This window comes from Anomaloglossus baeobatrachus, chromosome 6, assembly GCF_048569485.1.
Source record: "Anomaloglossus baeobatrachus isolate aAnoBae1 chromosome 6, aAnoBae1.hap1, whole genome shotgun sequence".
NCBI lineage: Eukaryota > Metazoa > Chordata > Amphibia > Anura > Aromobatidae > Anomaloglossus > Anomaloglossus baeobatrachus.
In genome coordinates this window covers 297,968,553-297,992,133 of record NC_134358.1, presented here as the reverse complement: position 1 = coordinate 297,992,133, position 23,581 = coordinate 297,968,553, and the positions used below count along the sequence as shown (strand labels likewise).

General features: G+C 43.4%; 1 protein-coding gene across 1 annotated transcript in view; it reads right to left on the bottom strand.

The window, feature by feature from the left end:
* The window catches only part of GABBR2 (gamma-aminobutyric acid type B receptor subunit 2), a 1,152,522-nt gene that overhangs the window by 127,837 nt on the left and 1,001,104 nt on the right, over window positions 1-23,581 (bottom strand). Inside the window, exon 14 of the mRNA XM_075314883.1 lies at window positions 4,551-4,661. Coding sequence (XP_075170998.1) covers window positions 4,551-4,661 — 111 coding nt within the window. The remainder of the gene's footprint in view (window positions 1-4,550; window positions 4,662-23,581) is intronic.

Genomic DNA, 23,581 nt, shown 5'->3' with positions numbered 1-23,581 from the left:
TTTCAGAGAAAAATATACCTGACTGTATTCAAGCAGCCAGACTCTAATTCACGCTACACATGGTTCCCTTTAATAAGAAACTCCATCATTTCGACCTGAATGCAGCAAGAAGCAGTTAAAATGCAGCAGATTGCTCCTAGTATTACCAGTAGCATAAGCACACAAGAGGTGATAGAGCAGGAAGTTTAATATATGCAGCCTCAGCCAATCACTGCAAAGTCAGAAGTGATGTTATATAAGGGATATGATATTGTCTTGAAAACTTCTGCTTATCACAGTAACCAGAGGCCATTTTGGTATTTATTGTATTGTTAAGGACCTATAGAAAACAAAGAACTCTGCTAACTTGAAGTTGGGGTGGTATTGTCATGTGATATAACATTTTTCTACAAACATAATGTATGAGGGATTAACATGATTAGATAATTAATTACTAGTCATGGGCAGACTTGCAAATCACCGGGACTGGTAGGTCTAACTGGGTTAAGAAAAAAACCTGGTTCTGGCCCAGGATTGATCCTGAATATCTGGCCGGTCCCCATATAAGTCTATGGGGACCTGAGTCCAGTGATTAAAAAGGTGGTAGAAGGGATAGGGGGTTAGGAGCTAGCGGGCTGTACTTACTGAGGCTCTGTCATGGCTGTAACTGCTTACAGGCCACTCATTCACTTCCAGGGCCGCTCATTACCTTCATTGCATATGCATTTCTTTCCCCACCTACCAGTGGATGTAGTCAGATGCACTGCCACCCTGAGTGTCAGCGTGTCAGCTGACTGTTTCCAATCACAGACGCTGTGTGCGTTTATCGTGGTATAAAAATAAATAAATAAATAAAATATTTGGCCTAGGGTCCTCCCATATTATGATACCCAGCACATATAATGCATACAACTACAGACTGCAGCCCCCAGTCTTGCGATTATCTTGGCTGCTTATCAAAATAAGAGGAACCGCATGCAGCTTTTGTAAAAAAATTAATTAAATAAATAATTTGAAAAAATGTCATGCGGTCCCCCCATATATTGATACCTTGCCATGATAAAGCCCAACAACTGAACTGGGGGCTAGTATTCTTAGGCGAGGGAGACCCATGTTTATTGCCCCCCAGCCTAAAAACAGTAGCCTGCAGCCATCCAGAATTGCCGCATCCATTAGATGCAACAATCCCAGCCGTTTAACTGGCTCTTCCCAATTGCCCTTGTGTGATGGCAATTAGGGTAAAAAAGAGTTAATCGCAGCTCACAGCTGCCACTAAGCCCTAGACTTGTAATGGGGAGCCATCTATGAGTCCCTCTCCTAATACTAATCTGTACATGAAAGTAAATAAACAAAAACACTGAAAAAATCCTTTATTTGTCATAAAAGACGAAAAAAACACCATCTTTCACTACTTTATTAACCCCCAAACACCCGTGCAAGTCAGACGTAATCAACATGAGGTCCCACAATGATTCCAGCTCTGCTACATTACTGAAGGCACAGCACATGGTCAAGGTACATGACGACCCAGCGCGTACTTCACGCAGAGACTGAGCAGCAGTGATTGGCTGTGACGTTACTCAGCCAAGTTGCAAGCACAGATGGAGGTTCCCATGCCCCTCCACCTGTGAACGCAGGTAACCTGACATCAGGGGACCTTCTGAGGTGAGGTCACTGAGTTCACTGAGGTCCTCTGAGGTCAGCTTACCTGCAGTTACAGGTAGAGGACCGTGGGAACCTCCAGCTGTGCCTGTAGCTAACGCAAGTGATGTCACAGCTGACCGCTGCTTAGACTCTGCCTGAAGTTCACAGAAGTGGTCATGCACCATGATCACACACTGTGCCTTCGGTAATGTAATAGAGCTGGAATCATCATGGGACCTCGTGTGGATTATGTCGGATCTGCAGGGGTGTTTTGGAGTTAATAAAGAGTTTTTCAGTGTTTATGTTTACTTCTTTTCAAATATATATTAGTAATGGGGGTCTTATAGACCTTCCCCATTACTAATCTAGGGCTTAGTGGACGCTGTGAGCTGCGATTAACCCCTTATTACCCCCGATTGTCAATGCACCAGGGCAATCGTGAAGAGCCAGGTAAAGTGCCGAGACTGTCGCCTCTAATCGATGCGGCAATCTTGGGTGGCTGCAGGATGCCATTTTCAGGCTGAAGGGGTCCAATAACCATGGGTCTCCCCGGCTTGAGAATACCAAACCCCAGCTGTCAGGCTTTATCTTGGCTGAGTTTGAAAATGTGTGTGTATGGGGGGGGGGGGGGTAAGGGAACGCATACCGTTTTTTAAAATGATTTATTTAAATAATAATAATAATAATAATAATAATAATAATAATTTTTAAAAAGCTGCATGTGATTCCTCTTAATTTTATACACAACCAAGAGAATAGCACGGCTGGGGGCTGCAGCCTGTAGCAGTATGCTTTATCTGTGCTGGGTATCATAATATGGGGGACCCTACGCCAATTTTGTTATTTATTTTTACATACAGTTAGGTCCAGAAATATTTGGACAGTGACACAAGTTTTGTTATTTTAGCTGTTTACAAAAACATGTTCAGAAATACAATTATATATATAATATGGGCTAAAAGTGCACACTCCCAGCTGCAATATGAGAGTTTTCACATCCAAATCGGAGAAAGGGTTTAGGAATCATAGCTCTGTAATGCATAACCTCCTCTTTTTCAAGGGACCAAAAGTAATTGGACAAGGGACTATAAAGGCTGCAATTAACTCTGAAGGCGTCTCCCTCGTTAACCTGTAATCAATGAAATAGTTAAAAGGTCTGGGGTTGATTACAGGTGTGTGGTTTTGCATTTGGAAGCTGTTGCTGTGACCAGACAACATGCGGTCTAAGGAACTCTCAATTGAGGTGAAGCAGAACATCCTGAGGCTGAAAAAAAAGAAAAAATCCATCAGAGAGAAAGCAGACATTCTTGGAGTAGCAAAATCAACAGTCGGGTACATTCTGAGAAAAAAGGAATTGACTGGTGAGCTTGGGAACTCAAAAAGGCCTGGGCGTCCACGGATGACAACAGTGGTGGATGATCGCTGCATACTTTCTTTGGTGAAGAAGAACCCTTTCACAACATCAACTGAAGTCCAGAACACTCTCAGTGAAGTAGGTGTATCTGTCTCTAAGTCAACAGTAAAGAGAAGACTCCATGAAAGTAAATACAAAGGGTTCACATCTAGATGCAAACCATTCATCAATTCCAAAAATAGACAGGCCAGAGTTAAATTTGCTGAAAAACACCTCATGAAGCCAGCTCAGTTCTGTAAAAGTATTCTATGGGCAGATGAGACCAAGATCAACCTGTACCAGAATGATGGGAAGAAAAAAGTTTGGAGACGAAAGGGAACGGCACATGATCCAAGGCACACCACATCCTCTGAAAAACATGGTGGAGGCAACGTGATGGCATGGACATGCATGGCTTTCAATGGCACTGGGTCACTTGTGTTTATTGATGACATAACAGCAGACAAGAGTAGCCGGATGAATTCTGAAGTGTACCGGGATATACTTTCAGCCCAGATTCAGCCAAATGCCGCAAAGTTGATCGGACGGCGCTTCATAGTACAGATGGACAATGACCCCAAGCATACAGCCAAAGCTACCCAGGAGTTCATGAGTGCAAAAAAAGTGGAACATTCTGCAATGGCCAAGTCAATCACCAGATCTTAACCCAATTGAGCATGCATTTCACTTGCTCAAATCCAAACTTAAGACGGAAGGACCCACAAACAAGCAAGACCTGAAGGCTGCGGCTGTAAAGTCCTGGCAAGGCATTAAGAAGGAGGAAACCCAGCGTTTGGTGATGTCCATGGGTTCCAGACTTAAGGCAGTGATTGCCTCCAAAGGATTTGCAACAAAATATTGAAAATAAAAATATTTTGTTTGGGTTTGGTTTATTTGTCCAATTACTTTTGACCTCCTAAAATGTGGAGTGTTTGTAAAGAAATGTGTACAATTCCTACAATTTCTATCAGATATTTTTGTTCAAACCTTCAAATTAAACGTTACAATCTGCACTTGAATTCTGTTGTAGAGGTTTCATTTCCAATCCAATGTGGTGGCATGCAGAGCCCAACTCGCGAAAATTGTGTCACTGTCCAAATATTTCTGGACCTAACTGTATGAAAGTGACCCACAGACAGGGTCTGTGATTGCAAGCAGTCAGACACTGTCACACAGGCTGGGGGCACATCTGAATGTAACCAATCACAGACACTGGTGGGTGGGGAAAGCTGTGCATATGATCTGAAGGTACTGAGAAACCCCGGAAGTGAATGAGCGGCCACAGGAGCAGTTATAGCCACACTGGAGCCTGAATAAGTATAGCTCGCTTACTTTATTATTTATTTCTTTATTTTTCCTTTATTTTATTGTATTTTCTGAGTGCCGAATCTGAATAAGTACCCAGAATTCCCTGAGAATTCTGGGCCCACCACTCGGGTACATTTCAACCCACATGAATCTGAACTTTTACAGTCCAGGTCCGTCCATCACTATTAATTACATTAATTCTGCTTCCAGGTTAACAGGCACTTACCATGAGAAGCCCTTTATAGGCATAGACAATTCCAAGCCAGATGGTCATGTGAGTGTTTTCACAATGCTCCAGAAATGGAAGAATTGCAATGTCTCTCCCTGCAGGGTCGGGCTGAAAACAAAGAGTATATATATATATATATATATTAGTGATATATATTAATGTATTCACAATCAGACATCTATAAAAAAAAGATAATCAGAATGCCATGAGAATTCAAAATGTAAGGTGCTAGGAGAATTTAATCACGTGAGTCACATACACGTAGTTTTAAAGCACTAGTTTTATATAGTGTAGGTATAAAAAAGAAAATTTAAAAAAAATAATTAGTAAAAATATGTCTAAAGCCATAACTCTTAGGGACAATACCATTACCTGGATGCCCTTAATCATAAAGAACTCAGTTAGTGTTCCCTTGCGGCAGTAGCTCTGTCTAAGCATATTATACATTCCTATAAAAGATGATGACAGCAAGCATTTATTGCCAGTTACTATACTTGTCACTAATCTCTTTAGTGCTTAAGGGTCTGGAAACATTCGCCAATGTTCTTGTGATCCTCAAGCCTGGACGGCCTTAATCTCCATTTATACATAGTTTACTGAAATTCTGTCTTTTGCCTTAAATATTCTCATAGTAAAATACTGGAGGCACTTATTTTATTTGAGCATAGAAATCAGTAGTAATCATGGTAGCCATCCACTGAATCCTGGTCTATGCAATCAAATCCTTACTGAAAAGAACAAATAGTCAAATCTAAAAGTATTCTTGGAGCTTTAGGGTATGTGCACACGTTGCTTTTTTTTCCGCGCGGAAAAAAACGCACCCTCTGGCAGAGGGGAGAATAGTAAACAATGCTTTTTGAGAAACAACGCATCGAAAACGCATGCGTTTTTCATGCGTTTTTCATGCGTTTTTTTAGGTGCGTTTTTTAAGACTTGGGTACCTATACGTCAGAAAACCCCCACAAGTGACCCCATTTTGGAATCTGCACCCCTCAAGGATTTTAATCAGGAGTATATTAAACATTTTGAATCCACAGCTACTTCCCCCAAAATGTAGCTGTAGCAACAATATTCTCACTGTTGGGCTATGTGGCCATGATCCAGCGACACGGCGTCTAGTACCCAGTGTCAGCCTCCTGCAGAGATGTGAGTGTTTCCCACGGGAGAACGCAGCTGCCCATGCCCACGATTTGGGTTCAGGCTGCTGTGGAGCTCTATGCTACCTGCAGAGAACACTCATCTACGCAGCATAAATTGACATGCTGAGGCTCGGGAAGCTGCGCCACCGGTCAGTTTATGCTGCGGAGAAAAGAAGCACAGTGGGCATGAGATTTCTAAAAATCCTTCCACTCTGCTTCTACTGCACAACGCAGCGTCATGGACGCAGGGAAAACAATCTGCGCCCAAAACGCTGCAAACCCCGATTGTGGGCATCCAGCCTAAAAAGCGTCAATGGAGGTCAAAGATATATACAACGTCCCACCCCCCTGCATATTCTAAGCTGGCACCTTTAGTACCTTTCATGTGGCACTAAAGGGTGCCTAGCCTAGTTTTTATCACAAAAACAAAAAAAAAAATGGCAGGGGGTCCCCCCTATTTTTGATAGCCAGTCAGGGTAAAGCAGACAGCTGTAGCCTGCAAACCACAGCTGGCAGCTTCATCTTGTCTGGTGATCAATTTGGAGGGCTCCCCAGGTTTTTTTTTTTTATTTATAAATAAAAATAATAAAAAAAAAATAACATGGGGTCCCCCCAAATTAGATCACCAGCCAAGGTGAAGCTGACAGCTGAGGTCTGGTATTCTCAGGGTGGGAAGAGCCATGGTTATTGGACTCTTCCCAGCCTAAAAATAGCAGGCCACAGCCGCCCCAGAAGTGGCGCATCCATTAGATGCGCCAATCCTGGCGCTTCGCCCCAACTCATCCCGCGCCCTGGTGCGTTGGCTAACGGGGTAATAAATGGGGTTGATACCAGATGTGTAATGTCACCTGGCATCAAGCCCAGCAATTAGTGATGTCACGGCGTCTATCAGACACCCGACATAACTAATTGACAGTAAACAAAAGCAAAAAAAGACAACAAAAATTTTTTTATTAGAAAAAACACTCCCCAAATCATTCCCTTGTTCTCCAATTTAATAAAAAAAAATGGGTCTGCAGAAATCCATTTGGATGTCCCACGTCGGCTCTGGACCTTCTAGAATATGGGGGCACGTTCAGGGAACGTATCCCCCATTTTCTAGGAGGGCAGACCCTCCATTTGAGGAGAGTGGGTGCAAAAATCTGCACCCACTCTCCCCGGGTCACAGCTGCAGAGTGCGAGCAGCCAGCACAGCTCACACTGAACACTGTGCTGGCTGTCAGCTGCTCTGCTCATGTGACCGGCCGGCGTCTGCTGTGAAGGAGGAGGGGGCCGCGGGGGATCAGCGCTGCGACCGGACAGGTATGTATGACACCGGGGGGAATTGGGGTGAACGGGCAGGGCCTGGGTGCATTTTTCTGTCGCATGTCTCAAGGCACATGCGACAGATAACATAGGAGCAGGGCGGCCGGTGCGCTACTGTGCGCGCGGCCATGTTGGATTTTCGGGAGGGTGGTCGGGGGTCGGGGCGGGCACTTTGGCGACACCGGGGGCTTTGCCAGGAAGTGAGGTCAACAGGAAACCTCTTGACCTCACTTCCAGGTAAATGCCTGCGTTCTGGCGTGCCGACAAAGGCCGCGGACCGCAACAAAAAGCAGGTCCATGCGGTGTAGCTGCGTTCTGACCCCACATCATTGATTTCAATGGGGGAGAGAACGCAGCCACAACGCACAAAAGAAGTGACATGCTGCTTTTCTTTCCGCACCGATTTTTGGCATCCAAAACGCTGCGGAAAGAAACGCAGCATGTGCACTGATTTTTCAGCTTTCCCATACACTTTGCTGGGAAAGCTGAACGCATGCAATTTGCCACTGAAACGCTGCGGTTCAAAACGCAGCGTTTCCGCGGTAAAAAACGCAACGTGTGCACACAGCCTTACACAAGGACGATGAAGATAAGATAACAATGCTGGGCCATCTTTTTTCAGCAGATTCAGGTCTAGTAAGCCAACTTGACATAGTTCAGTAACATCGACCTAATGATAAAGGATATTTGGTTGCAATGTAGGAGTCAAGGCCTCGTTACACGCAATGATGTTGCTAACGAGATGTCGTTGGGGTCACGGAATTCGTGATGCACATCCGGCATCGTTAGCGACGTTGTTGCGTGTGACACGTACGGGCGACCGCTAACGATCCCAAATACTCACCAAATTGTTGATTGTTGACACGTCGATCATTTACAAAATAACGTTGCTCGTTCTGGACGCAGATTATTCGTCGTTCCTGAGGCAACACACATTGCTACGTGTGACACCCCGGGAACAACGAACAACAGCGTTCCTGCGTCCTCCGGCAATGAGCTGGGAGTGACGCTAATGCGGCTGCTCTCCGCCCCTCTGCTTCTATTGGTGGACCACTGTGTGACGTCGCTGTGACGCCGCACAAACCGCCCCTTTAAAAAAGAGGTTGTGACGCTGGTTGTGACGCCTTTAAAAAAGAGGAAGTGACGCCGTTAGGAAGGTAAATACGTGTGATGCGTACTGGCGATATTGTTCGCCACGGGCAGTGATTTGCCCATGACGCACAAACAACGCGGGCGGGTGCTATCGTTAGCGACATCGCTAGCGATGTCGCTGCGTGTAAAGCAGCCTTCAAGATACTATACTTTATATGACAATCTGGCCTAGGATAGTTGCAGTCTTCTTCAATGTGTCTTAGCGGCAGGCTGGAGAGAACACCTACAGTTGAAATCAGACGTTTACATACACCATCTAAAAAATAGTATCTGCATGTTTTTCTCACTATCTCATATGAAATCAGAATAAATCTTTCCTGTTTTAGGTCAATTAGGAACCAAAATTATTTATATTTGCCAAGTGCCAGAATAATGAGAGAGACAGAGAAAGAATGTTATGAGGCATTTTTATTACTTTCTGGAAAGTCAAAAGTTTATATACATTTCATTAGTATTTGGTACCATTGCCCTTAAACTGTAGGACTTGACTGAAACATTTTGGATATCCTTCCAAAAGCTTCTCTTAATAGTTGGTAGGAATTTGGGCCCATTCCTTATGCAGAACTGATGTAACTGACCCATGTTTGTAGGTCTCGTTGCTCGCACCTGCCTTTTCAGCTTTGCCCATAAATTAGCAATAAGGTTGAGATCAGGGCTCTGTGAGTGATGGCCACTCCACAACATTGACTTTGTTATCCTTAATCCGCTTTGTAACCAGTTTGGCAGTATGCTTTGGGTCACTGTCCATTTGGAAAACCCATTTCCGCTCTAGCTTTAAGTTCCTGTCTGATGTCTTGAGATGTTGCTTCAGTATTGCCACATAATCTTCTTTCCTGGTGATGCCATCTATTTTGTGAAGTTCACCCTCCTGCAGCAAAGCAAGCCCACAACAGGATGTTACACAAGTGGTATTGTGTTCTTAGGCTTAAAAGCGTCTCCCTTTTTCCTCCAAATGTAACCTTGGTCATTATGGCCAGATAGTTCAATTTTAGTATTTTAAGACCACAGATCAGGTATAAAAAAATTAAGGTCTTTGTTCCTATGGGCATTAGCAAACATTAATCTGGCTTTTTTATGTTTCTTTTGGCGTAATGTCTTCTTCCTGGCAGAGTGGCTTTTCAGCCCATGTTGATACAGTACTCGTTTCACTGTGGATAATGACACAATGTTACCAGCTTCCGCCAGCATCTTCACAAGGTCTTTTGCTTTTGATCTTGGGTTGATATGCACATGTCTGACCAAAGCACATTCATCTGTGGTACACAGAACCCATCTCCTTCCTGAGCGATTTGATGGCTGGAAATTCCCATCTTGATTGTACTTGCATATAATTGTTTGTACAGATGAACGAGGCACCTTCAGGTATCTGGAGACTGCACCCAAGGATGAACCAGACTTGTGCAAGTCCACAATTCTCTGAGATTTTGGCTGATTTCTTATGACTTTCCCATGACACAGCTGTGTCTCTAATTTACTCAGATGTTGGCAATAAATCTATCAGAAGCTTCCAAAGACATGACATCCTCATATGGGCTATCCCATATTGTTTAAAGCCATAGTGCTCTCAGTGTATGTAAACTTTTAACTTTGCAGAAAGTAATAAAAATGCCTTAAAACATTCTCGCTCTCATTATTCTGGTATTTGGCAAATATAAATATTTTGGTTACTAATTGACCTAGAATGGTAAAAGTTTATTCTGAATTCATGTCAGATAGTAAGAAAACATGCATATGTGTTTTTTTAGCGCGTGTATAAAAACTTCTGATTTCAACTGTATATGTGTCGATTACGTAAGTGTACGGTCCAGTGCAGTGTTGAGCATGGGTGCCAAAGGCCCCCAAGTAACACTTATTCTGGGGGCCCATTGTTCGTCAATATATAATTTTATTTTACCCTTGTTCACAAATTTGTCTAAAAGCTTCCATATAACAGTAAACTGGGTAGTTGATAAATGAATAATCATATGCTGCCTTGCACATGTTGCTTTAAGTGTACTGAACCACAAATTGCTAATGTAGGGATTTAGGGGTCCAACTCAGGCACAGGGCCAAACCGGGTGATTCAACTGGTCCCCTATGGTCCAGTGACAAACTGGGTTTCTGCTCAGATCTATACATTGTGCATATCCAATTTTTTAAATTACTTTGTAATCTTGATTTATATCCTTACTTACATTGCGCAAGGATGAGGGACAATGACCATAAGATGCAATAAAATTGAAAATGCTCCAAAAAATATGATGTAGTCTTGGATAGCATTTTTGAAGGTAGTTGTTCTGGGATGTTTAATTATATAGTAATTAACACATACCATATTTTTCGCTTTATAAGACACACCTGATTAAAAGAAGCACCCCCAAATTTGGTGAAGGAAAATAATTTTTTTTTCTTTAATGTTAAATGGGGTCCATCTTATAATGCCAGTGTCCATCTAACAAATCATATAGGGTATATGTCCCTCATAGCCCCCATCCTAAAATTAGCCCCCCTTAATCTGGATATGGCCCCCTTATATTGAATATAGCCCCCTTGTGCTGGGACACATCCCCCTGTGCTGCCCATGGCCCCTATAGATGGCACATCTCCCCTGTGTTTGATATGGCCCCCATACAGCTGCCCATGGCCACTATAGATGGCACATCTCCCCTGTGTTTGATATGGCCCCCATACAGCTGCCCATGGCCCCTATAGATGGGACATCTCCCCTGTGTTAGATATGCCCCCATGTGTGCTGCCCATGGCCCCTATAGATGGCACATCTCCCCTGTGTTAGATATGCCCCCAGGCTGCTGCCCATAATAAAATAAAACACTCTTTCCTTACCTTCTCAGCGCTGTCCTCCTCGTGTCTCCCACCTCGCAGTTGAGCTCCGGCTTCCTTACTTCCTGGTTCTTGCTGCCGGTCATGTGATCGACATGGCAGAGTGATATCATCTCTGCGTGCCTTATCACAGACAACAGCAGCAGGAGACCGGAGATCAGCGCTGGAGGTAAGTAAAGCTTTTTTATTTTACTATGGGCAGCAGCACGGGGGGCCATATCTAACACAGGGGGAATCATGTGCGATCAAAGGAGGGCGCAGGCAGATATAATATGTGCCTGTGCCCCAGCCCCTCAGCGTGATGCAATTTCAGCACCACACTGATGGACAGCGGCTGTGCACATTATATGAGCGGGAGCAGGAGATCTAACGCTGCAGCTCCCAGCTTTCCCTGCCCCCAGCAGTGCTCCAGAGCGGACCCTGCAGTATATATATATATATATATATATATATATATAATATATATACACCCCCCTCCGTATATTCGGTTTATAAGACACAGCCCCTACTTTCCCCTAAAATTTGGGGGAACAAAAGTGCGTCTTATAAAGCGAAAAATACGGTATATCTTTTTTTTTTTTTTAAAGACGGAAGGGATCTTAACACATACACCATTTTCCTTAGTCTATGAATGCAACGTCTCTAATTTCCTTTTTACAGCAGCTGTTTCTTATACTGATTCCAATATGGTGCACCCCTTTGAGCATAATTTTTCAAGACACATCTTGAGTAAATTGAGTTTTTGGCTATATAAGTGGTCTCCAATTAGCTCATCAACAGCTGCCCATAGATGAATGTTTTCTTCAAAGGCAAATCAAGCAGAGCAGTTCTCAGACACGCTGTGGTTTGTAGTTGGCAATGCCATTATCATACTAGTTATATGACAAGTAGTGAAGATTTGTAATGTGGGCCATTGCATACTGTGGATATCTAGGGAAACATATTTCCTATTATATTAAAAAAAAATTGCATGTAAGGGCTTTCAGGGGAAATTTTCTTCTCCTCCGGGAAAATACAGTAATTGTTCATTCATGGACAAAAAGATTTGTTGATGGCTAAAATGACTCAGATGCATTTAAGCAAGCTAAAGTAGAAAATGTTCGGTATGGAGAATAAAAATGCATAAAATCTATGTTTGGATAACATTAAGTCATTCTACTTCCATTTCAGTCTTCTTCACCGTCAATTAATCAGCCTAGAGGAACCGGCAATTGATAGTTACGATTGTAATGCACCACTGGCTTTCTAAATGACTCAGTCTGTTGTTATCTTTTTTCTTATCCGATACGTGTTTCTAAAGAATCCATTTGATTAAAATAGGTTATGCAGCTCTAACCCTATGGTTCGGTTATGTTTCCATTCTAATTGAATACAATAGTTTTCATTATGATGCCATTAATGACATCAATGAGTTGCGATCTACCACAACCTCCATTGTAGATGAACATTTTTAGGTTAATAATCTGCTGCATTTGTCATCTTTATGGGCTGCTATAAATATTATTATATCATTTGTGCCTGCAGATGCTCAGCGCACCTGCAGGAAACGGATGCTGAATTAATTCTTCGGGAGGTAGTGGGGACTGTGATGAATTCACAAGGGGAGTTAATGAGCCCACTTGATAAGAAGGCTGTTCAGATGCACAGCATAAACACTCGGTGGGGGATAATAAAGACAACGGAGATATGTCCCTGGAGATATTGCATCACGTAAAGATAGATAATTTGGAAGATCCGGCAAAGCGGGACTATCTTTTCTGAGCACTGGATTGTGGAAAACAGTAGATAGTAAATAACCTTCATTGCACCAAAGATATTCATGAAGGCAGCAAGATGTAGAAGGCATTCTGTCATGACTTAAAGCACTGTGAGCCCTGACATACACATATACAGTCAGGGCCAGAAATATTTGGACAGTGACACAAGTTTTGTTATTTTAGCTGTTTACAAAAACATGTTCAGAAATACAATTATATATATAATATGGGCTGAAAGTGCACACTCTCAGCTGCAATATGAGAGTTTTCACATCCAAATCGGAGAAAGGGTTTAGGAATCATAGCTCTGTAATGCATAGCCTCCTCTTTTTCAAGGGACCAAAAGTAATTGGACAAGGGACTCTAAGGGCTGCAATTAACTCTGAAGGCGTCTCCCTCGTTAACCTGTAATCAATGAAGTAGTTAAAAGGTCTGGGGTTGATTACAGGTGTGTGGTTTTGCATTTGGAAGCTGTTGCTGTGACCAGACAACATGCGGTCTAAGGAACTCTCAATTGAGGTGAAGCAGAACATCCTGAGGCTGAAAAAAAAGAAAAAATCCATCAGAGAGATAGCAGACATGCTTGGAGTAGCAAAATCAACAGTCGGGTACATTCTGAGAAAAAAGGAATTGACTGGTGAGCTTGGGAACTCAAAAAGGCCTGGGCGTCCACGGATGACAACAGTGGTGGATGATCGCCACATACTTTCTTTGGTGAAGAAGAACCCGTTCACAACATCAACTGAAGTCCAGAACACTCTCAGTGAAGTAGGTGTATCTGTCTCTAAGTCAACAGTAAAGAGAAGACTCCATGAAAGTAAATACAAAAGGGTTCACATCTAGATGCAAACCATTCATCAATTCCAAAAATAGACAGGCCAGAGTTAAATTTGCTGAAAAACACCTCATGAAGCCAGCTCAGTTCTGGAAAAGTATTCTATGGACAGATGAGACAAAGATCAACCTGTACCAGAATGATGGGAAGAAAAAAGTTTGGAGAAGAAAGGGAACGGCACATGATCCAAGGCACACCACATCCTCTGTAAAACATGGTGGAGGCAACGTGATGGCATGGGCATGCATGGCTTTCAATGGCACTGGGTCACTTGTGTTTATTGATGACATAACAGCAGACAAGAGTAGCCGGATGAATTCTGAAGTGTACCGGGATATACTTTCAGCCCAGATTCAGCCAAATGCCGCAAAGTTGATCGGACGGCGCTTCATAGTACAGATGGACAATGACCCCAAGCATACAGCCAAAGCTACCCAGAAGTTCATGAGTGCTAAAAAGTGGAACATTCTGCAATGGCCAAGTCAATCACCAGATCTTAACCCAATTGAGCATGCATTTCACTTGCTCAAATCCAAACTTAAGACGGAAAGACCCACAAACAAGCAAGACCTGAAGGCTGCGGCTGTAAAGGCCTGGCAAAGCATTAAGAAGGAGGAAACCCAGCGTTTGGTGATGTCCATGGGTTCCAGACTTAAGGCAGTGATTACCTCCAAAGGATTCGCAACAAAATATTGAAAATAAAAATATTTTGTTTGGGTTTGGTTTATTTGTCCAATTACTTTTGACCTCCTAAAATGTGGAGTGTTTGTAAAGAAATGTGTACAATTCCTACAATTTCTATCAGATATTTTTGTTCAAACCTTCAAATTAAATGTTACAATCTGCACTTAAATTCTGTTGTAGAGGTTTCATTTCAAATTCAATGTGGTGGCATGCAGAGCCCAACTTGCGAAAATTGTGTCACTGTCCAAATACTTCTGGACCTAACTGTATGTGTTTGGATATCAAAAAGCTTGGAAAACGAAATAAGCCTTTATGATTATGGGCTTGCATGCACTCAGTGTGCTGCCGTATGGTGCCTCCATGTGGATCTGTATTTTCCCTCAAGGGAGAGAATCTCATAATATCTCATATAAAACAGATTTTCATGAAGCATATCATGTTTTTTTTCTCTCTTTGGAACTCTCAAAGAAAATGAGGTTCACACAACCATATTTTTGGTCTGAGTTCTGTCCATAAAAAAAGGACAGCCCTCGGACCGATGTTATTCAAAAGGGCAATGCCGATAAGTCATTTGTTTTCACTGACCGAACCTGCATGTGCAAAAAGTGCAAATCCATAAATCGGACGAGACACACCCATTGAAGTCTTGGTCGGATGTCATACAGAGCCACAGTATAGCATCTGTTTTTTAAGGATACATTGTAATTTTGTAATATAGGAAACTGTAAATGATGTTGAAAATTAATAGCTGCTGTAAAAAAAAGGCATATGGATTGATGCCAAGTGATAGAAAAACATCATCCGCATTTTCTGAATGAAACTGATTATTTTTTATACACTCGTGTGAATTGGACAACCTTTGAGAAATAAATATTTTGTGCATAATTGGAACTGGACCCATTCAATTATTCCAATGTTGTACTGTGGAAGTATAATGCTTATTTCAAAACATAACAACAAATTGTAGGGTGTTGTGGACATCATAGAAGGAGTCCACATGCTCTATGACCAAAAATGGACCAAGAATGGAGAACTGTTCATACATTATATGTAAAGTCATCCCTCTGTATGGCCACCATGTCGAGCTTTAATCAAATGTTTTTCACTTACGCAAACCAATGGTATTGGCATCATCCGTGTTGTCGATCAGGTGTCATCAGTGTTTTTCACATACAGATAAAAAAATAAACTTCAAATTTCTACTATACTTTGCAATGTTAAATACAGACAGCACATCACTGGTGGACACAGACAGAAGAGGGCACATGTGCAAGAATAATATAGAAACCCTTTGCAATCCAATATGTTATCGTAATGCACAATTCCATCTGTTTTGGAGGTGGAAATGGGCCCCATTAATTTTTGGGCACCAATGCGTATGCACAGGTTGCATCACTCATATGTCAACCCGTGTGGCACATGGATGCCTTCTGTGTGCTGTCCGTGTGTTTCACAGACCCATAGACTAGTAGTGGCTCTTTTAATATGTAGTGCCTGAAAAACATTGGACACATATAAGTGATTTTTGCATGGACACACGGTCTGTGAAAAAAAAAACAGACCCCAGACATGTGAAAAGCAGCATAGATGATGTGTGTACATGTGCTATCTGTGAAAAATATGTACAAAACACATACGTGAAACATAGAGGCCTGATTGAGACCTAATACTACATATTTGCCTTCAATATAGTAGTATGAGGGCTTGTTTTTGGCAGGTCGAGTTGTACATTTGAATTATACCATTCATTCTGTTACATATGGTATTGGAAATTGGGGAAATAAAATTCCAAGTGCGGTGAAACTGGAAAAAGTGCAATTGCACTAATTTTTTTTTGTTTTCTTTTATTTACCATGTTCACTATGCAGTACAACTGACCTGGCAATATGATTCCCTAGTTCTGAATGAGTTTGTAGATCCCAAGCATGGAAAGTATTACTTTTATATAACTGGTGAAAAAAAATTCAGAAATTTGTCAAAAAAAAGAAGTGCATTTTTGTCTCCATTTTTCGAGACCCATAGTGTTCTCATTATTCGGGATCTCGCGCTTAGTGATGGCTTATTTTTTGACTCTTGAGCTGTTGTTTTTAATGATACCAGTTTGGTGTAAATATGATGTTTTGATCACCTGTTATTGCATTTTTATGCAATGCTGTGGTGAGGTGACCAAAAAAACCCTTAATTCTGGAGTTTAGATTTTTTTCTCGCTACACCCTTTACTGATCAGATTAACTGATTTTATATTTTGATAGATCAGGCATTTCTAAACGCAGAAGGTTTGGTGAAAAGAGAGTAGGCTCAGCACCAGTCCAATAATAAATATAAAATTGTATTGTAATTAAAAAAACCTTTATTATTGTCTCTTTAAAATAATCATGCCTGGAAACACACTGTACAAAAAGGTGCGCAGGTGAAACTTTACTCGTTTCGGACCTAAATTCTAAAAACAAATGCGTAAAGTTTCACCTGCGCACCTTTTTGTACAGTGTGTTTCCAGGCATGATTATTTTAAAGAGACATTAATAAAGTTTTTTTTAATTATAATATAATTTTATATTTATTATTGGACTGGTGCTGAGCCTACTCTCTTTTCACCAAACCTTCTTCTCGTATACTGGTATGGACTGACCGGCAGGCTTCGTGCACCTTGGAGGAATAACAGGATTCGGATGACAGGTGAGCTGGACAACCTCTTTTTCCTTGTATATTTCTATATTTCTAAACGCAGCGATAGCAAATATCTGTATTTTTTTATATTATTGTTTAATTTTCAATGGGCCAAAAGGGGGATGAATTGAACTTTTATGCTTTTTTTTAATATTTTTAAAAACTTTTTAATCTTTTTATTTTATTAGTCCCCTTAAGGGACTTGAAGCCTGCACTGTCCAATCGCTTCTGCTGTTCAGAGCAATGCATCAGCACCGCTCAGAACAGAATCGATGATCTCCTGTGAGTGCTGGCGTTCAACCGGCATTTACAGGAGATGAGCCATGACAGAGACAGGGGTCATAAGCTGACTCCCCACTGTCATGATAACCCATAACACAATCCCCGTCGGAGTGTGTCATATTGCAGAGTTTGACATATTGTCAGAGTTTGACAGCATGATCTAACTAGTCAACAGAAGTGGGTGAATCTCTGATTCATCCGTGCCTGTTAGTTGCACATGCTGCTGATCAGATCTGACCTAAGACGTATAGGTACGTCTTAGCTTATAATTTAGCTAAAATACTCACTGGTCTCATTTTTCAGCCATTTTCAGCACCACTTTGGTCCTCTTCTAGACTACAGTTATTACCACCACCTGCTCACTTCATTTTTAACTGGGCAGATCAGGAGTCACTTTGAGAATAAAACTGAGGTTCTCATAGATTCACATTTAATAGGAAGTAATGGTTAACAGAACTGTGGTCACATGCTGATGACCAGTAAGTATTTTACTAAAGAGACAAAATATATATTGCTGATACCTAAACGGTGGTGAAAAAACATATGCCAGAGTGGTACTTTAAGTGAAAAGATTATAGGCATGTTTAGTTAAGTTGATCAAAGGGAAGAAAACAGAGATTCAATATTAAAAAATAAAATAAAAAAAATAATGTACAGTAAGGGGTACTTTGCACGCTGCGACACCGCAGGCCGATGCTGCGATGCCGAGCGCGATAGTCCCCGCCCCCGTCGCAGCAGTGATATCCTTGTGATAGCTGCCGTAGCAAACATTATCGCTACGGCAGCTTCACATGGACGCACCTGCCCAGCGATGTGTGCTGCCACAGGAGCGAGGAACAACATCGGACTGTCGCGTCAGCGTAATTATGGATTACGCCGACGCTGCACCGATGATACGATTACGACGCTTTTGCGCTCGTTAATCGTATCATCGAGCCTTTACAGACTACGATGTCGCATGCAATGCCGGAAGTGCGTCATTTTCAATTTGACCCCACCGACATCGCACTTGCGATATCGTAGTGGGCAAAGCCCGCCTAAGTTATCTTTTGCAATACAACTACTATAAAATGTAAAACCCCTTAAGCTTACATTCACAGCACAAACTATTTTTTTTCTGCCACCTTGACAAACAAGGACTAGACAGAATAATACTTTCTAAAACAAAAGTCAATAATCACAGGATAAGCAGATAATTTCATTCTTATTAAAGGAATAGGCCAGCTACTACACTACCTATGCACTGGTTACATGAAAAAGATTCACATGGCTGCTGCCGCTCCATACAATGCAGTGCTGTACTCGGCTATCTCCAGCAGTCCATGAAGACTGAATGGAGAGTCAGTGCACATGAGCGACACTAAGGTGATTGATGGGTGACTCATCATTTGGAATCTACTGATCTGTTAGTTATCATATGTTCTGCAAAAAGATGATAACTTGTACCAACTGTAATTCTTCTTCTTTAAAGGTAACCTGTCACCAGATTTGTCCTTTATAAGATGCAGCCACCACCAGTAAGCTGCTATATACAGCATTCTAGAATACTGCATATAAGTTCCAGGCCACTCAGTATCTATATGTATAATTGCCTTATTCTGTCTGTCTTGCTCCAAAATTGTGTCGTTACAGTGACAGTGTCGTTACAGTGAGAACTGTCGGATTGGCCGCTGGGCTCGGCCTGGCCCCGCCCCTCACGGATTGGCAGCTCGCCTCGGCCTGGCCCCGCCCCCTGCATGGATTGGTCGCTCGCCCCAGCCCTCCGCACGCATCGCCCGCTCCAGCGTACACTGGCTCCCGGTACACATGTGCAGGGAGCCGGTATACGCTGATGCCTCGCCCGCTCGGCCCCGCCCCCGGCACACGTTGGCACGCTTGGCCCCGCCCCCGGCGGACATAACTTTGCGATGCTGGGTTCGTGACGGAGCCGATGTACGCTGGTAACCATGATACACATCGGGTAACTATAGGAAGCGCTTCCCTTAGTTACCCGATGTGTATCATGGTTACCAGCGTACACCGGCTCCCGGTACACATGTGCAGGGAGCCGGCATACTCTGACGCCTCGCCCGCTCGGCCTCGCCCTTGGCACACGTTGGCACGCTCGGCCCCGCCTCCGGCGGACATAACCTTGCGATGTTGGGATCGTGACAGAGCCGGTGTACGCTGGTAACCATGATACACATCGGGTAACTATAGGAAGCGATTCCCTTAGTTACCCGATGTGTATCATGGTTACCAGCGTACACCGGCTCCCGGTACACATGTGCAGGGAGCCGGCATATGCTGACGCCTCGCCCGCTCAGCCCCGCCCCCGGCACACTATGGCATGCTCGGCTGAGATCCGCGGTGACTTCAGTCAGGTGATGTGCGGTGACAGCTGAAGTCACTGCTGATCCCGGCCTCGCTTCATTTGCCGCCTGACCCTTAGACCCGCAACACACATCCGTTTGTTTTGTACGTGTGTGGTACATATTTGCACGTACCGGAGACACGGAGACACGGAGACCCATGTTATTCAATGGTAGATGGCACACACACGTAAAATCACACGGAACGTGTGTCCGTGTGGTAAGTACGTGTGTGCGCTTTTCTACATGGACGACATGTCCGTTTTTGGCCGGCAGCACGCAGGCACGGACCTTTAGTCTATGGGTCCGTGCCTGCACGGACCGCACACGGAGTATGTCCGCGTTCAGCATGTATCGTCCGTGTCCGTTTTTCATCACAAAATCTAAAACACTTGTTTCCAATCTATCAGATCAATTGAAAGCAAACAACAACACCAGGATCTCATGATGAATGATTAAAATCGTTAATTGGGTAAGAATGCGGGCCTTTAAAAACGGACAGCACACGGACAGCACACGTACGTATTTTATGTCAATACGGACATTCCACACGCACACACAGCTCACATACGCCATCACACAGTTGCCATACGTACCGGAGAAACGCCCCTAGAAAACGGAACACGGACCCGAAAAACGGACCTTAAGACACGTACTTTTTTTTGCGGAAGTGTATTTTAGGCCTTACAGAGAGTGGTCGTGTTCTATGGCCGCTCTCTGTGATTGTCAGATGTAGCAGAACTGGATGCTTTGTGGGACATCGTGTGAATTACGTCGGACCTGGGTATTTTAGGGGTTAATAAAGTAGTGAAAGAGGGTTTTTTTGTCTTTTATTTCAAATAAAGGATTTTTATGTGTTTGTGTTTATTTACTTTCACTACAGTTTAATGATGAGGGGGTGTCTCACAGATGCCTGCCATCACTAAGCTAGGACTTAGTGGCAGCTATGGGCTGCTGCCATTAACTCCTTATGTCGCGGGCGGGGAGGACGCCGTCGCTGCTGCGCTCTCGCTAACACTCGGGTCCGGCGCTGCTGCGGCTGCTGCTCGGTGGCTCAAGTGGTGGGCCGGATCCGGGGACTCGAGCGGCGCTCCTCGCCCGTGAGTGAAAGGGGTGGTTGATTTGGGGGATTTAGTCCGTGATGCCACCCACGGGTCGTGGTGAAGATAGCCACCACCGCTGCTGATGACGGGGATCCCGGGAGCGATGGTAAGGAGCAGCTGGGATGGATGTTGTTTTTCCCCTCTGTGGGTAGGGGTCGGTGGTCCCGGGGTCCGGTGATGTAGTGACAGGGAGGCAGGGTTGGTGAGGTGCAGGGTTGCAGGGTCAGCGCGGCGCGGTGCCAGATGGCACGGGTGTACTCACTCAGCAAGAAAGGTACAAAGTCCTCGGTAAACCAAACGGCTGGATGGACGGGTCCTGCAGCCGGCTGCAGTGCTTCTCCCCGGACAGGTGATGGCGGCTGTCTTTCCCTGCACCTTGATGTGCTCTTTCTGACTACTATGGATTCCGAACAGTGTATGGGTACCAGAGGAGCCCATTTGCCCGCAGACGCTGGCCCTTGGGTCTCTAGCCTTAGGCGGTAGCTGTATACCCTCACGGTGTGGGCGGTTGCCTTCAATTGGGACTTTTGCTGTTGTGAAACCCCTGGGGTTCCAGTCACATTTGGATCTGACTATTGTCGGCGGCTCCAAGCCTGGTCGGGGTCCAATGGCCCTGCCTGTGTGTGCTGGCTTCATTTTGCTCCCTGGTCGGTACCGGCGGGCCATCGCCCATCCCCGGTCCTACGGTTCCACGTTGCTCTACCACTCCTGCAGACGGCCACCACCGTCTGCCAACCTTGCTGTCAGTGCCTGGGCCACAAACCCAGACACTCTCCACTTTACTCCTCTCACTTCAACCTCCTGAACTGTTCTACACTTTTCCCGCCTCCAGGCCTGTGAACTCCTCGGTGGGTAGAGCCAACTGCTTAGCTCCACCCCACCTGGTGTGGACATCAGTCACTGGAGGGAGGCAACAAGGATTTTTGTTTGGCTAGTGTCCCTGTCTAATGGGAGTGGGGGTGTTTGGATGTTATCTGTGACGACCTGGCTAGGCCAGGGCGCCACACTTATTACCCCAATTGCCACTGCATCAGGGCAATTGGGATGAGCTGGAAAAAGTCCTAGGACTGTCGCATCTAATAGATGCGGCAATTCTGGGCGGCTGCTGGCTAATATTTTTAGGCTTAGGGGGCTCCCAATAATGTGAGTCTCCCCAGCCTAAGAATACCAGCCCCCAGCTGTAAGACTTTATCTTGGCTGGTTATCAAAATTGGGGGAACCGCACGCATTTTTTTTTCTTGTTTTGTTTTTTTAAATTACCCCCATACAGTGTCAGCAGCAGATCCTCATCCCATAACAGTGTGTCATGACCACATTTTTTGCTTAAAAATGTTATTTTCCTATTTTCCTCCTCTAAAACCAGGGTGTGTCTTATGGTCCGGTGCGTCTTATAGTCCGAAAAATACGGTACATCCTTACACACAGTGTCGAATCAGTGCCTGACTCATTAAGGACATATCTGTATAATGAAAGGAACGCTAACACCACAACAGCGTTTACTTTTCAATGGACCTTCGAATCACTCTTGCAGGAAAAAACACCCAAAATAGCATTTTTTTTAACTTCTGAAAATGTTATAGCCCATATTGATCAGAGTTTTCTCTAGAAAACATGTGTAAAACACTGAAAAGTTGCAACATACTTCAACCATACAGAGATTTGCTAAAAAATTTGAAGGCTTTGGGTAATTTCAGACCGGTATCAGGCAGCTCCCTCAAAATGGGTGGAACTGGGAGGATTCAGGGCAGGATGGGGCATGGCAACATCCACCTGTCAAAGTCAACAATGGTCGAGGCATTATTTACCCCAGAAACATTACTCCAGTAACATTTTTTGTGCTGCACATGAAGGCTATGACTGGAGTTTTGTATGTTTCCGAGCCTTAATGCGCAGCACAAAAAATGCTACTTAAGTCAAGGAAGTAGAACGAATTTGCATATTGTCTGTCTTGCCTTCTGTGCATTGCATTGGACAGCAATGTGGTCCACATGCATCCCCTGGGCCATTGTGTCTGTTGATAAAAATTGACCTATAGTTAAAAAATAGCAATTTTTAATTGTGGAGTGTTTCAGAATTTCTTATGAATGTGGGTGAGTACCAGCGATGTTATACCCATTAAAGATCCGTGGTGATCCATTAACGTCATTGTAACACACTAGTTGACATTTGTTTCGGTTGCTAGTGCAAAAAATGCAAGAATTCAATTTAAAAAAAAAATCTAGATTGTAATTTGGAAAACAAAACAAAAATACCAAGATTGTTAATTAAAAAAGATAAATTAACCTCCAACCCCTAATTTAAACAATAGGTAATTTTTTGATTATACATCCCCTTTAAGGACCTGCAGCATACAGAGAATCTTGCGTTTGAGAAACCATTATCAAAAAGCACTAAAAGCGCTGGTATGTTACATGACTATTGAGACTCCATTTTACTAATTAAGAAAATTAGCCGAGAATTTCATCTTAATATCTGGCTTGTCCCAAAAGGTTTCTCTGCTGCTAGAACAGTGCTCTGTATCATATCATAATCATGTTGTATAACGTCTTGAAAACAAATTTTAATACATATTATTGCTCTGCAACAGCAACCCCCGTGGTATTCTCATCCGTAGCCGGTAAATAAGCTGTAATCTAAACGACAGCATTGCTGCTAATTAGTCTTATATTCTCTGCAGAGTGTATGCTTTTAGCACCATCATTATTCTTAATGGCCACATTGTAACAAGCATCGACTTAGTCCAGATAATAGTGTTAGATATTTATTGCCAAGTGTCTGCATAATTGCAGGATGTGATAAAGTTACATTTCCTGCATATGTTGAAGGGTTATGAGGTGTCATGTTAAAATTCTTCTGCTCATCAAAGCTGCAAATCATATTACTTCCTCTTTGCACAAGCGTGTAAAATTATAACTCTTAATAATAGACATCGT